Here is a 15,272-nt window from a genome sequence, read left to right on the forward strand (position 1 = left end):
CTGAGAGAGGAGTATCCCAATATCTCCATTGCAACCTCCCAACCACTCCTCGCTCCCAGAGCTACCTGTGGTGAATTCCAGGGCATTTCTGTTGGCAGCACAGCCATGTGGGCATCCCCAGCCTGCGGTGACAAGCTCCTCTCTGCTGCCATGGTCTCTGTGGCCAACTCTGTGTCGTTCCAGGCAAGATCCAGGGCTGGCTCATCAGACCTGTCCCATGGAGCTGTGGAGGAACTGGGGTGCTGGTCGCCACCAGAAAAAGTCTGGGTGTCTGGGGAGCTGCTGCTGGGAGAGGGTGTCCCCACAGGCATTTCCACCGTCTGCTCTGTTTCAGCTAGCACCGTGGGCTCCAGCATCTCCCACTCCACTGTGGTCTCTGGGAACTCCTCTTTGGCAAAATGCTCTTCCTCGCCAGCCTCCACTGCAGGCTCTGCAAGCTCTGTTCTTGGGGTGGTCACGGTTGGCTCCAAATCTGCTCCCTCGACAGCCCACGTGTCCCCAGCTGTCACCTCAAAGGGCTCTTCTGGAACACCAGGGGACCTCACAGCAGTAGTAGAAAAAATAGAGGACCCAGGCAGAAGGCCTGGCCCCATGCTGCTCCCAAGGTCTAAGCCTGGAGGAACAGAGTCCTCTTCTTGAATTCCTGTGGCTGCCTCGGTCACAACGCCTGGCCTTGCAGAGGCTGTGGAAAACAGGACGGAGAACGAGGAGTCCTCTTGGCCCACTGGTTCAGATGATGTGTCCTTCGGCCCGGAGGTCTGGAGGATCTCCGGTCCTCCTTTCAAGTGGTCTATAGGGAGCAGCCCCTCCTCTTCCTCCAGTGTGCTAGAGAAAGGCGTGTGCGAGTCCAGCTCAGCTGGCTCTGCTGGCAGCTGGAGGGTGGCTGTTTCCCAGGTGTCTTTCACCTGCGTCCCGTTCCCTTTGGGCAGGGCCTTCTGAGAGGCAACAGGGAAGCTGTAGTCTAAAAAGAGATCCAAGAGACTTTGCGTCACATCCCAAGTACCCAGGAACTCTGAAAGACTGGGAGATGGCCCCATTATACCTGGCTAGCTACCGAGGAGGGTCCAATGGCAGAGGCCCTCTGAGAGTGTGTAGCCTGCCACCAAGAAGAGGAACAATCCCAGCTGATAAGTGTAGTGCAACTTCCCACGGCCCCCCAAGCTCCCTGCCCTATCCCAGTGAACCCATTTTCCCCAAGGATAATTCACATGTTGATCCTCCCCACTTCTTTCTGTACTGAAGATGTTTTCACAGACCTGCTAGCCAGGAGAGTTGCAAACACCACCTTTGATACTTGTCATCTCTAAGGTGAGGTTACAAGCGTTATGAATCAAGCTGGGACCCAGGGATTCATTTCACAAAGGGCTTAGACAGATACTGGGTTGTAACAGCAGTCAGCCACCAGCAAAGTGGGAGATACTAGGGAAGAAAAACAGCAGCATGGCAAAGCAGATCCTGCTTCCTGGTATGCCCAAGGAGCATCAAAACCTGAATCAACTTGGGCATCTTTGAAAGGCAGGACTTTGGTTTGTGCAGCAGTTCATAGCAGAAAAGTCATCTCAAATGTCTGAATTACGAGATTCCCATGACACTAAGAAGCAGTTTTGCTGCAGAGAAACAGGCCAGGGAAAGGAGCTGAATTTGACCCACCTCTCCCTCCAACTTCAGCTCCTGGTTGTTCTGTGGCTCGGACCACTGCTTGCTGCATGTGACTTTGCTAGGAAAATGCAGGTGCTGAAGGAGAAAATGCACCTCACAGATATAAGGTCAGAGCAGGCAGTGGTTTCTTCTGGGACTGCAGCGAGGAACAGTCCCAGGATAAAGAGAGCATCCGTAAGATCAGACACATTAAGTTGGAACTCAGCAAAGCTCCAGCAGGCATAAACCAGTCTTCATCTTTCTCAAGAAACTGCCTGTATCCAAGCAGCATGTTTCAGGGGGTTGCATCCCAATTAACTCCCTTTCTCCCCAAGATGAGCACAGCACACATTCTGATCAAGAAATGGAGGGGAGAGCGTCCCTCTGCAGCCAGAAATGAGCACCCTGCCCAGGTTTTGGTTATTAATAAGCAACTGTCTAAAATCCCCAACGCCTCCGTCCCTTCGCCCGTCTGCCAAAGCAGATGCTTCACTGAGCACAGTGGGCAGCAGCTATCCGGATGTCTTACAGAGATTCGTGTGAGGGGTCTCCGCACCCCCCCCCCCCAAATCATCGCTTGCCGCTGCCAGATTGGGTGCCAAGCTCCCAGGCAGGGAGGGCCATGTAGACAAACACTTCCATTGCCTTGGATATTCCCTGGCAACCAGGACTGTCCATGCTGCTCTAGCAACCCAGCCCCTTTCCTCCTCTCCCCACAAAGATGCTCCTATTCAGCAGCAAGTGGCTTCCCTAATTCACCACCTCACTCCTTTTATACCGTCAGCAGCTCCCTCCGCGTGCTGCCCAGGGATGAGCTTCACATGCCCTGACACAGCTGCTGACCTTCAGGGCTGTCATGTGGCAACTCTCTCCCAATTCGGGCTGCAAACAGGCCACTGAGATCTACTAACCACTGCGGGCAGATCCCTCCTCTAGCATACATCTGCTTTGCTGCTGTGTTTACTAGAGAGCACCCAGCCTGACTGAGACTCATCTCAGCCCAAGGATCCTGAGGATTAAAGATTATTGCTACCCACCAGCCTCCCTGGTGATGCTCTGTTGGTGGCCACCAAGGTGGTAAGAGCAATCACCTACTGCAAAGGCAGAGGAAGACCATCGCCCCTCTGCTGCCTGGTGCTGGCCTTCCCAAAGGCCTTCACCAACAGCTGCGTGTCTGGTATCTGTATAGAAGTAGTCACCTTGCTAGACAGATGCTGGTTAACAGCAGGAATGGCCACGGATCACAGGATTGAGGACATTAGGTTGGGACCCTCTTCCAACAGATGGTGAAGGTTTAATGCCTCTCCCTGGGCTCTTCTGCTCCTCCTGCCACTGGGACACTTGGGGTTTGCACTGAATGCACTGGCCTCAGCAAGAACTGCAGGAGCCCTGCCTGCACTGCTGCCCTGTGGGTGAGGAAGGTGGGAGATACTGATTTCCCCCTGTCAGATGGGACATTATTTTAAAGGACCAGTGATCCAGTCTGCCATCTCCTGTGCCTAGAGACATGCTCAGCTTTTCTCAGCTCCTCTGTACCTCCTCTCTCCCCCACACTTCTTCCCAGTAGGAGGATAGCAAGAATTGGCAGCTGGGCACAGCAGAAAAATAGACCAGGCAAAAAGAAGCAAAAGGTTTGCCCCAGGGGAGAGAGAAATGCTCCTGACCTGTCAGCTCTCCTTCAAAGTCATGCAGTCAACCTTTCCTTAAAGTGCTCTGTCATGGATTAGCTAGATCCCAAGGGGAAAAGTCCCATGTGGTTCATCCATGCCACCTTCCATGAACAAGATCTAAGGAAGCCCAAGGGACTGCCGCCTCTGCCATCTCCATCGGTGGTGACTGAAGCTTAGGGAGAACCGATCCCACACTTCCCTGGCAGGCATCTATCTTACAAGGCAGCTGAAGACTGAAACCCGAGCTGCTTCTCTGGGGCAATAAGTCAGTGAGGTGGAAGCAGACACAGGAGCCCTCTTGCTCATTGCTAATTGATTTAGCATTCCCACTTGCCACCAGCCTCCCCACTGTCCTGCGTGCTAATCTGGGAGCATCCTCCTCCCATCTGGCTCAGTAAAACCCCATCAATTATAATCTCAATTCCCCTCAAATCTTGCAAGGACTGTTACTCAGCTGCTAACCTCGCAGATGGGGCAAGATGCAAAATTCAGCGATTGGCCCGGAGAATGCTAAAACTCAAGGTGTTTTGGTCACAGTTGTGCTGCTTTGTGCTCCTTAAAATGAGGACTCCTCTGTACAACTCAGTTCCCAAGGGAGATTCAATCGCTTCCCAAGTTCAGAGGTTTAGGGATGATGATTCAGCCCCTCCCTCCAAACTTTCCAGCTAGGGACTTTGTTCCTGCCTGGAATTGTCTTCCCATGGCCTCACTTCCAAAGAGAGGTTATTCACCAACTTTGGAAGATCCGGTCTCTTTAAGGCACTCATATTTTCTTCTAGTTTACATGCCCCTTTCACAATTCAAAGGAATTTTTGCACCCCATCCATCTCCTTGCTCCATCTCCCCAGCCACAAAGCTGGTCCCAGCATCATCTTCCCAAAGATCTTTCCAGACAAGCTGGTTTCTGTCACTCATCTGTGTGCAATCCAGAACTAAAAGCTTCCTCTTTGGGGAAATCTTCTCAACATTTCCCTTAATACCCTTTCCCCCCCCCAGCTCTAGGGCAACTCAAAGAACATCTCCCATTTTTAGTGATCCCTTCCCATTTAGCTAGCAGTTCTCCTTCAGTGAGGGGTCTATCAGACCCTACAACCCACAGGCCCACCTGGCTGTCCTCTCCCTTCAGCAGACCCTCTACAACTGGCTCCCATGCCCTTGGCATGCAGAAGTGAATGCACAGACCTTCCCACCATCCTAGGCCAGCGCTATCCAGTCCCATCCCCACCAGTTTTTGTGGAGGTTCATGAGAAACAGCAAGCATGGAACAGGGAGGCCAGATTGACTCAGGTGACCCATGCTGCTGCTGCAGAAGTGAGGTGGAGTTTTACATTAAAGGAGATGGGTATTACATAGCTAGCTGCAATGCCAGATTTGTCAGGCTGGTTTATCAGCTCATCGAATTTCAGTGAAGGAGCAGAGAGCTGCCAGACAGAAGGGGAAGGGAAGGGAGCAGGTAGTAACGGCACACATCACCAGCTCCTTCCCTGCCAGGGTCTGCTCTGCCACTCTCCACTGAGATCAGCAGTAGGTTGGACCACAACCAAAACGTGTGGATATATGCAGAGATGATGCGTGTCTGGATACTGTACCCCTACCAGCCACAAGCAAGAGCAGCCAGCCCCATCAGAGGCAGATGGCTCAGGAGAGCTGCCCTCTGGAGCCATGACATTGTCTCAGTATCTGGCCAGAGCAGTCTGGCAGGAATGGACCAGACTAGTTCAGCAGGCAGCCACCACCTCCATGCCCTGTTCTCTCCCAGAGTTTCAGTCACATCATGCCTTTGGGAATCTGGTTCACGGATACAAAATTCCACACCTCAACAACATCTCTATGCCACCGCATCCTTAGCTACATCCCCTTAATGCTTTCTACTTGTAGCAATATTACTCACACTGCAGCATCCAGCTGCCTTCAGCCCCCCACTGGCTTTTCCCTTCCAAGCTCTCTTGCAAAGACCCTCAGGCACTGTTTTCCGTAGAAACCATCTCACACAGCCCTCTTGCCACTCAAGGTCTGCCCTTTATATCTCCCGGCAGGCCTAGGTCTGGGTCGCACAGATTCATTTCCCTTGGCTGGGGGGGATGAACTGCCCTGGGAGAAGTGAACATGAGCTACAACCCTCTGCAAGAGCTGTCCTTTAGGCTGTATCCTGCTCTCTCTGAAATCAATACCAAAACTTCCCTGACACCAGATGGGCTAAGACTTGGCACTTTGCCAAAGCACAATTCCCCAGCTAGACATTTAATTCATTACATTTCTATTTCTCTTTCATTCAGAAGAGCTGGTCTCAGTCATTGCCCTGAAAGGTTTCCTAGCCTGTATTTGCCACTATTACCTGTTTAAAGTGACTGTGACAGCTCAGAATAAAGGGTGACCCTCATCATTTTTAGTACACATAACATGACCATAAGGTCTTTATTGGATTAAAGTAGATCATGTTAACCAGTGATTGAATTACAGATAACTAGAAGGCACTGTAATAAAGACATGCCCATTCCTGGGCTCCCATCATAACAACACCACAGCTTGCTCGCACCATTATACTATACTACCTACCATATTCATGAAGCGCAAGGTCCATTTTACCACTGCTGCTTAAAGCGCAGCCTGTTCTGGGGTGTTATCTGCTCCATACTGCAAAACAGCAAGCAATGAGGCTTACTGCAAAAAGGAATACTACACCTGATTGAAATTGCAGGGGGATTTCAAAGAGGCAAAATGTAATTACCTATGCTGGCACTGAGCCAGTTTGGGTTAATACCCCAATCTTCCAGAAGAGCTGGGAGAAGTTATTATCTGGGATTTCAAGACACGTCCACACACATGCACAAGAAGAGAGGTCATAGTTAAAAGACAGACCCAAAGAAATAAAGTGTTAGGTCTCACCAATGCCTGGCAGTTGCTTCAGATGGAGACTGGGCACTAATTTGAAGGGCTATGGCTGTTCCCAAATAGCCCCAATACCTTTTTCCTGCTCTGTGTAACCTGCAAGACGCCAGAATGAGTCACCCCCCCCCCCCCCCCACACACAGAGTCGGTCAGTGATAGCTGTGTCAGAATACCACCCTGCCTAGAGAAACCCTGTTTGTCACAGGTCAGCCTTTGCCAGCAATGGCTTGTCCCAAGATGGATCACCTAATGCGTCAGTGTACATTAAATCAGGGCATAAACAAGAGGCATCCCGGGAGCTGAGCTCAGGCAGGGGGCTGCTCAGCACTAAGCTTCTTATGTAGACAGTCTTTACCAGGTGCTTCGTTTCATTAATGCCTGGGTTGAAGATGGTATTAAGAACTGCAGATCTGCTGTCAATCTGGATGAAGAGGAGCAGATTTCAGTAGGGCTGGAGGGACTGGGATCTCTCTGACCACAGAGAAGTAATTCATCAAGGAAGGAAGGGAATCTCACTGCCAAAGAAGAGTTGAGGGTGGGAGAGATTTTATCCCACTAGCTGGTTGGAAAGCTTACTTTTCTTTGAATGCAGTGCTTCTGCTTGTCTGTCCTGCTATCCCACATCCTAACTCTCCTGGGAATCTCTTCTACTAATTACCATGAATAATTAAAAGATTACAATTTTTTTTTTTCCAAAGCGCCACATGCCACCCTAGTGAATTCCCAACTCATGAGTCTAGATTTGATAGCTCCCGGCACAGCTATGCCTTGGTCTTCAAAGGCACAACCTTGGAGCTAACAGAGCAGTAAGGAAGTGAGCTTCATGCCAGCCCACCACCATGTTGGAAGATGTGATGATGCACTCCAATCCCTTGGGCAAGGGAAGAGACAGATATATGCCTTTCCTCACCAGCCCCTCCCAAGTCTTGGATCAGTTTTCGGGACACCCCACTTCCCACTAATGATTAGGCTGTCTCAACCCAGAGCCTTGGTTGGAGGAGAAACACGAGGGGCACTGGGTTCTGACTGAGCTGATGGGGAACACAGAGATGTGCAAACCAGGGACTACATCAGGCTGGATGCACCACAGTATCTCCTTTACCAAAATCGGAGATGAGAGAGACAGGGAAGTTGCACCTGGCAGGGACCTGCAGCCCTGATGACTCCCTTCTTCTACCCCTAAAGCTAGAAAAGATATCACGTCTCTGGCCCAGGAGATGCACTGGGCTAGTAAGAAATGAGGGAGGATGAAAGCCTCCAGGCAAAACAAGATGGGGAAAAAGGGACAGGAGGGCAAGAAAGGCCAGACACAAGCCCTTGCAGGTCCTCTCTTCCTAGGGTTGATCCTGGCTCAAGCCAATTTGATACAAAAAGTGAGATGAAGCAGTCAAATTCAAACTACAACCTGAGCAGTTTCTGGATTCCCTGGAAGTCCTAGAGGAGCAGGACGCAGATGTAACAGATTCATAGCTCCACTGACCTGTCTCTTGCTTGAGATTGGAATCACCTGCTGCTTCTTTCCCTAAGGATATAGCATCCACACACCCACCAGACCAGATCCATCTATTCCAGGTGCAGGTCCACTGGGTAGCAGCTGTGCATGAACAGCAAAGCCAGGGCATACCAATGGGTTAGCACACACACAAGCGTGCACCTCCGTGTACACTCAGACAGAACAAGACAAATCCCAGGGTCCTTTCACAGGCTGGCACTCACTGATGTCAATATAGATTTACTGTTCTGTAGCATAAAACAGCAAAAGCACATTATTCAAGAGAACCAGAGCCCCAGGCTGAGCTGGGTCCAGCCAATGGGAGTTCATTCTCACTTTTCTCACTTTCTAATGGACTAACAGGTGACCCTAGATGCCACAGGTTTTCCAGAAATATTTTTACAGGATGTTTGAGTGCACTTTAAAATAAATAAATAAATAAATAAAAGACAAAAAAAGGGCAGCAGCAGCTGCAGAGTGTTATTACTTTTTATCTCCCACAGTCTGCAAAGTCGCACAAAGGCAGAGCAGGCTCCCCACACAGACTTCAGAGGGACAGGAAAAAGGAGAGATGACTAATACAGCTTTGAAATCTCAGGAGATCTGGCCTATCTGCAACAAGCTCATCAATCCCAAGCCTAATATCTTTAAATCAAAGAAGGAAAGAAGTCCAGTACTACACGTCTCTTCAAAGCAGGGAATTTTCTCTCTCTAGGAGTACAACAATCCTGTTTTGTGCCTTGACTGATACAGGGTCTCAGAGCTGTGCCTGGGGCAGAGCTATCAGCTAGGCCAGCCTATACTCCACTGTCATTTGGAGAGAAAGCCTACATAAGAAGAACTTACACCTTACTTTTTTTTTTTTTTAAAAAAAACAACAGCTGTTTGAAACTGTTTAATGGATTTATACTTTGAAAATAACCTAACAGATGTCATTACACAGTTCCACAAGGTATCACATGGCATCTGTCACACATGCAGCAAGTAAGATCCATTGGTCGAGCGTATCTCTCTCATGCACAGGCTTTGCGTGACAGGAGAAGGTTGCCCAATTTAGGGATGCTATTACAATATCTTTTATTGTAAAATGACACACAGCAGGTTTCTAATTAAATTTTAAGTAGAAATGCACTCCCAGCTGTTGAATAATTCAAACTGTTCTATTAACCAAGGTTCTGAAATGCCACTGAGAAGTGAGCCCTGGACACAGCAATGGTCAGGGAAAAGCCAGTGCTTGGAAGCACTGTAGTGGTTAGGTGGGCAGCAGATAGGGCAGGGTACATGTAAAGGACAGCTGAAAGCACACATCTGTTCATGTTGGAAAGCACTGCAGGCGAGAACGGAAGGAGAGGCAAGTGTGTTCTGCATACAAATGGAGCGAGGCACGTGCAAGAGGCAAGGCTGGTTTGGTACCCAATGCATCTCGCTCTCAATGCACAAGCACATGCTGTTCTCCAAGTCACGTCCAGATCTGTGAGTGCATGCAGGTGCCTGCTGGCACACAAATAAAAGCGCCGCTGAGCACACTGCCAGCGCGTGAGAGCAGCCAAGGCTGAGCCTGTCCCAAGGATGCGCTGGTGGGAACAAGTGCCATCCGCCCCAAGCATCGCTTTGGAGCCTCCCCACATCCAGGCCTGCAAGTGCCCTGGGGGCCATGCGAGCAGCAGGGCAGCAGCAGTGGCCAGGCAAATTTAACAGCAATGCTAGTGAGCAAAGGGCTTCAGAGACCTAAGCTGGGATAGTCCTTGTCCCATGGCCTGGCAGAGCACACGCCATGTCCCAGCGGGCAGCCCGAGTCATAGCGTTGCCAATTAGCGTGCCGCAGCAGCCCTCAGCCCTGTGCGCGCACAGGCCTTTTTAAGGTCACAAAAATGGGTGGGAAGATAAGACTAAAACAAGACTTGTGCTTTCTAATTCCAGACCTCAGTCAGACCTGCTGAGAGGGAGGTAGTGATACTGGATGAGGGAGGAGGGATAAGGCTGAAAGCTTGGGCCCTGGTAACACTTAATACTTGCCTCGCATGACACTCAGTGCAGGAGCATGCAGAGCAATCTCCTAAGCTACTAGAAACCCTGCAAACACTCCTCCCTTTTCCTCCCATCCCTCTCCCCGAGGGCATCTCTAAACCATCAAGAGGCTCAGGGGAAGAGCACCAAAGGACCACCACCCAGAACCATTCCACGGAGGAAAGCAAGCTCAAACACCTCATGAGGTTCATTTTGGTCCAGGCTCCCCAGGAGTGGACAGGACAGGGCAGATGGGCCACTGCCCAATGGAGAAAACCTGCTGTCTTCACTCAGTTCAAGTCCCTACCGCAGTCATGGCATGAGAAATCCAGGATTTGGCCTTGGGAATGCAGCTGGGACTCAAATCCCAAGATGGCCTCAACCTCCGAGCCAGGGTCTTGAGACCTTCAGATAGTTCTTAATTGACAGCAACAGTAAAAAGGGAGTGAGAAGACAGAATAAAAGGGGGAAGGAGAGAGAGAAAGAAGGGGATGATGCAAACGACAAACTAGGAGGTGGAAGTGAAACCTCTCCCAGCTCAGGGAACTTTGTAGCAGCTCAGGAATAAAGGCTCAGCTGTAACCTGTTTTCTAAAGCCTGTGCTTGCTCAGGGTTCACTGGGGACACGTCAGGCACTGAGGTGATAAAATAGAGCTGACGTTTAATCTCAGACCCTCTTAGCAAGAGTTGTGTCAAAGCAGGAAAACAGATCCCTGCATCCCTCTGCTTCCCCAGAGCCCCAGCAGAGAGGAGAGGAAGAAGGGGGTAAAAATAACCTACCTGTTGCCGGTCCCAAGTCCAAGCTGGAGTCGTTGAGCTCTCCCCCATCTTCCCAGAAGTACTGTGGGGGTTGTAAGATCTTGGACTCCTCGTTCTCCTCGCTGGCAAAGCCTGATCCTGGGGCAGCATGCAGAGAGCCGGGGGTGAGTTCAGCCTCCGGGGCCTCGGGGCTGGTTTGCTCGTGGGAATTCAGGGCCTCCAGATGGGACATCATGGCAAACTCCAGCATGGAAGTCGAAGTGAGGCCATCAGCGGTCGGCTCCTCTGAGGAAGCAAGGCAGAGGCACAAGGTCCCTGTACAACGACAGCAAACCCATATCAGAGACAGCATTGACATCCAGTGGCCTGTCTTCTCCTGCCAACTCAACCTGCCTACCTGCTTTTGGGGTAACCTTCCCCTCAGATAGGCTACAGTCTTAACAGATAAGGAAAAATCAGGATATCTCAGGAAACACCCACAACTACACAGAGGAGTGCTCCCATCGGGAAGCAGCCAGTACCAAGCAGCCATCCAGCCTTGGACACCTCTGTTCAATGGAGCAGTGATGGTTTGCCCTTTTTGAGGCTTTTGCCTCTCTGAAAGGAGGGGGTGCCTTGCTGATCACCCATCCTGGAGGGGAGGTGGCATGTTTTACACTTAAGGCATGAAATTCTGGCTCTGTGAAGTCGATGAGAGTTTCAATTTGACTGTCAGACAGCCAAGATTTCACCCTAGTGTTTCTGATCTGCACCTATATCACGTGCAGGGAGATTGATTTAAACCAAAATTATTTAAGTCACCAATTTTAATCATGTTTTAAATCAGCAAGCTAGAAATCTATTTTTGACTCATCGATTTGAACTTCATTTTGCACTCACATTTTTTGTTTTCATAGGCAAGGGCTGACTGTCACTGGTAAGAATTAAAACACACTAATAGCAAACACATCTACCTAAAGCTAAGCAGGGAGATGGGCAATACTTTACAGACTTATTTAAACAATTCTAAACCTGGTATTTCCATTTTTTAAACTAGAAAGTTTGGCTGACATTTCTTGTTTCCTCGATGAGATTTTGTGATTTGTGTCAAGGTACCTTCACATGCATATTGAAATTCAATTAAAATGCAAGAAAACAGCATCTGAAACTTGGCTTTATTCAGCTGATAAATACCATCATAAATACGGAGAGATAAGGAAAAAATAAATTTACCAAAACACATTTAAAATAATTTTGGTAAGCAAGTGAAATAACTAACTGCAGTCAGTGAACCAAACCAGTTGTTTCCTAGCCCTCTGGTCTTCAGTACACAAGAACTAGAAGATCTCATCCTCTCATAGCTGATTTTTATTCACAGATTGGAAGGGGAAAAAAAAAAGAAAGAAAGAAAAGAGACAAGCTTTCCTGCTTTCTCAGCTCATAGTCACTTTCTCAATTTTTAATGAACTAGTCACTGAACTGAACTAATTGAATAAGCTGAAATGAAGACTAATTTGGTAACTTTCTTTGATAAACAATTTTCCAGACAAGAGAAATGCAGTAGATCTAATCTATCTGGACTTCAGTAAAATATCTGACACAGCGCCATACGGAGATTTACAAGAGAAGTAAGAAAAGACAGTGATGAATAGAAAAACTGTAAGGCATTGGCTATAGGAAAAATGACAGAGACTTGCGCTGGAAGAAGGCTATTAGTGGAATTCCTCAAGGTCTGTCCTTGAAACTCGTCATCTTTAATATTTTCCCAAGTGACTTTGGCATGAAAATTAGGAACATGATAATGAAATTAGCCAGAGACACAAAGTGAGGAGATATCTTTGCTACACAGAAAGACTGTAGGTAGAGCTAGGTGATCTTGAGGATGGAAAGAACAGAAATGTTATGAAAAGAAATAATACAAAGTCATCACCTTGGGAATTAATAACAAACATTTCTGCTATAAGATAAGAAACTATCCATTAGAGGTATCTTAAGAAGAGAAATCCCTGTATTAGGAATGGCTCCGAGCTATCGCTGGAATGCAGATGTGAAAATGCATGCACAATCCTGAAGTATTAGAAAAAATGAGGTATTAATGCCTTTTACAAGCACTGCTGAATCCTCACCTGGATGCTGCATGCAGATTTGGATACACGTGGTCTGAAACAGTTTAGGTAGAGCTGAATCAGCCTTCAGGGAAGGGCACGGACTAGGAGACCTCCCGAGGTTCCTTCCACTGCCATCTACAGCTCCACGTCCCAGAAGGACAAATTCAAACCAGGGTAGGTGCAGAGATGAGCTATGGGGAAACGGCAGATGGGCTGGACCTCGTGCTTTCACTGAAAACACTGGTTTGTCAGTGCAAAAAGTCTGGGAACCGCTGCTCACTTACTGGGCTGGTTACCAAACCTGCCCTGGGAATGCTGGAGGCCCAGAAATGCATTTCTCAAGCCTTCTTCCTACTCTTTCTTGGTTACTCTTTCCCACACACGCTTGAGCCCTTCAGCACTTCTCAGTCTTGTCAGTTTGTTCTATTGATCCAAGACAAGATCGGCTGAGGCCAGCACAGCAACAAAAAGGGAATGGCAATAGAGGCAGGGTACCATGGGGAAGGAAGATACTGCAGCATCCCAGGGCCAACCAAAGCACCTCTGGGCATCCCCAGGGACAGGCCAGCTCCCAGTGTGCTGCACACCCACAGCAGGGTCCGCAGCTGGAAAGAGACTTCGCACGCTTCTTGCGCCGGAGCACTGGTCCGGAGAGACCTGGCCAGGGCGGCCCCTGTGCCAGTTTAGCGCTGCTTGCGTGCTCACCAGGCTCTGAAGCAATGGTGCCCGGACTGGGCTTCTCCAGCCTGATATGAGACAGCTTGCAGTGTCTGCATCACTAGCGGAGAGCATTGCTCGGCCCCATACAGCCCCATCAGACAGAGCATCTGTCTGGAGAAGCTCAGAGAAGCTCACGGCTCCAGTAAAAATGATCAAGAGCTGTGAGCGGGAGAAAGGGAGTATTAGTCTTCCACTTATGCAGAAAGGGGAGCAGAATGATGGAGAAAGACCATCATAGGCCCAAGACCACATGGAAGATTTGGGACTACAATTGACTGCCTGGATCCTACTTTAGCTCTTCATCCCCCCAGATACCTCGGCTTCCTCTGACCTCCACTGGCAGAGACTTGGCCAATACGGTTGTCTGTCTTTCCAGCCATGTTACAATGCACACCCAGGTCTCCCACCCAGCTAGGAAAAGGGAAAAAGCCATGAATATAATCTTGCCCCAGCTCCAAAGCCTGGGTCAAGCCTCTTGATTTCCATGTGCTGCGCACCATTGGGGCTGTCCCCAAACCTCAGCCACAACCCGTCCTGCCACTTCTACAACTGACATGTCGCGGCAGATGAACCCGGACACCCGAAGAGCTAATCCCACCCAGGCGGGAAGCTCAGGTCCTTGGAGTTTGTTTACCCTCATTTAACTCTGAAGTGTTTACCCAGTTTAAAACCCTTAAGCTGCATTATCTTGTTTGCTGGGATGCTCTGCTCTCCTCAGCCCCAGATAAAACTATACCATTGCGGCCCTAAGAGTGAGTCATTAATAGACACAGCTTGAGTGAGCCAGGTTTCTCCACTGGGTGGAAGGGGTAGGATGATGCCTTGGGACCTGATCCACAGGCACGGGATGCCGAGGTTGGCCTGGAGGAACCCTCTGTTCCAGCACTAGCCTGAATGCCATGGGGATGGGGTTAGCTGAACCATTGCACCAGCGTACAAAACGGTACCTCTCCTGACAGCACCCTGGCAACACTTTATGCCTTTTGCACCAGCAGCAATGACAACCCAAAGGCCTGGGGCGCCGAACAGCAGACCTAAGCTTTGCCACCTTCCCACCCTCTCCAAGCATCTCATAAAGGAGCTCAGTGCAGCTGTCAGCGCCGAGGCAAAGAAAGAATCAAAGCAGAAGCTCAGCTGGGAGGCAGGGGGGCACAGCAGAGAGAGGAAATCCGATGCCCGAGAAATCTGCGGCTAACCAGTTTCCTCCTAGGATGGGGACAGGGATCAGACAACTTCCATTTGCCATCAGTCTCTTCATCTGGTATTCTAAAAGTCAGATCAAGCGATAGGGAAAAAGGAACACAAGCGAATAAAACCTTGCAAATGTAAATGGGAGGGAGCAGGGAACAGAGCCAGGGCTTGCCAGCTGCTTCAATGGGGCGTTTGTCTCTCGTTTCTATTTTTGCGGCACCTCTGCGTAACCTGGAAGAGTTGAGGCTGTGCATGCTAAAAAGGGCAGCCAGCCTTTGGGGAAACAGCAGGGCCACAAGCAGGGGAGGCAAAACCAGCCCCAGTTCAGAGAAACAACGGGTGAGAAAGGAGAGAAAGTGGGAGAGGTAGATGGAGGGGGGAGAGGGAACAAAGGCAGAGAGCGAGCACCAAAACCAGCGCGGGGAGTTCCTGCGTTGGCTGCGAACTCCCGAGCTCTCCAGCTGCAAGCACCCCCAAAGGTGACACAGGGAGGTAGTGCAGACCTTGTGAAAGACCGTCACCTCCATGAGGAGTGAAACGGGCAGATTTTAACAGCAGGGAATAACATTGCAGTGTTACCCTTCTAAGACCACTGGAAAAAGAGCCAGGCTGGAGTCTGGCAAACACATGAAATGAGTTTGTTAGTTGCAGTGGCCCCTCAGAAAACGTCTCCAACTCAAAGCTGTTCAGCTCAGCAGAGGAGTCGATGCCCAGACAAGGCAGACGCGGGAGCTTTGCTCAACAGCAGGAGCTGTTGAGCCCTTAGACCCAAGAGTCTAAAGAGAAGATTTGCCATCTTCTAGATTGCAGTGAATAAGA

At 49.6% G+C, this 15,272-nt stretch overlaps 1 protein-coding gene across 1 annotated transcript in view; it reads right to left on the minus strand.

Annotated features, from left to right (window-relative positions):
* The window catches only part of PODXL2 (podocalyxin like 2), a 32,717-nt gene that overhangs the window by 11,622 nt on the left and 5,823 nt on the right, over nucleotides 1-15,272 (minus strand). Inside the window, exons 2-3 of the mRNA XM_067303311.1 lie at nucleotides 10,477-10,770; nucleotides 66-961 (exon numbers count right to left, since the gene is read on the minus strand). Coding sequence (XP_067159412.1) covers nucleotides 66-961; nucleotides 10,477-10,770 — 1,190 coding nt within the window. The remainder of the gene's footprint in view (nucleotides 1-65; nucleotides 962-10,476; nucleotides 10,771-15,272) is intronic.

Source organism: Apteryx mantelli, chromosome 12 (genome assembly GCF_036417845.1).
Source record: "Apteryx mantelli isolate bAptMan1 chromosome 12, bAptMan1.hap1, whole genome shotgun sequence".
NCBI lineage: Eukaryota > Metazoa > Chordata > Aves > Apterygiformes > Apterygidae > Apteryx > Apteryx mantelli.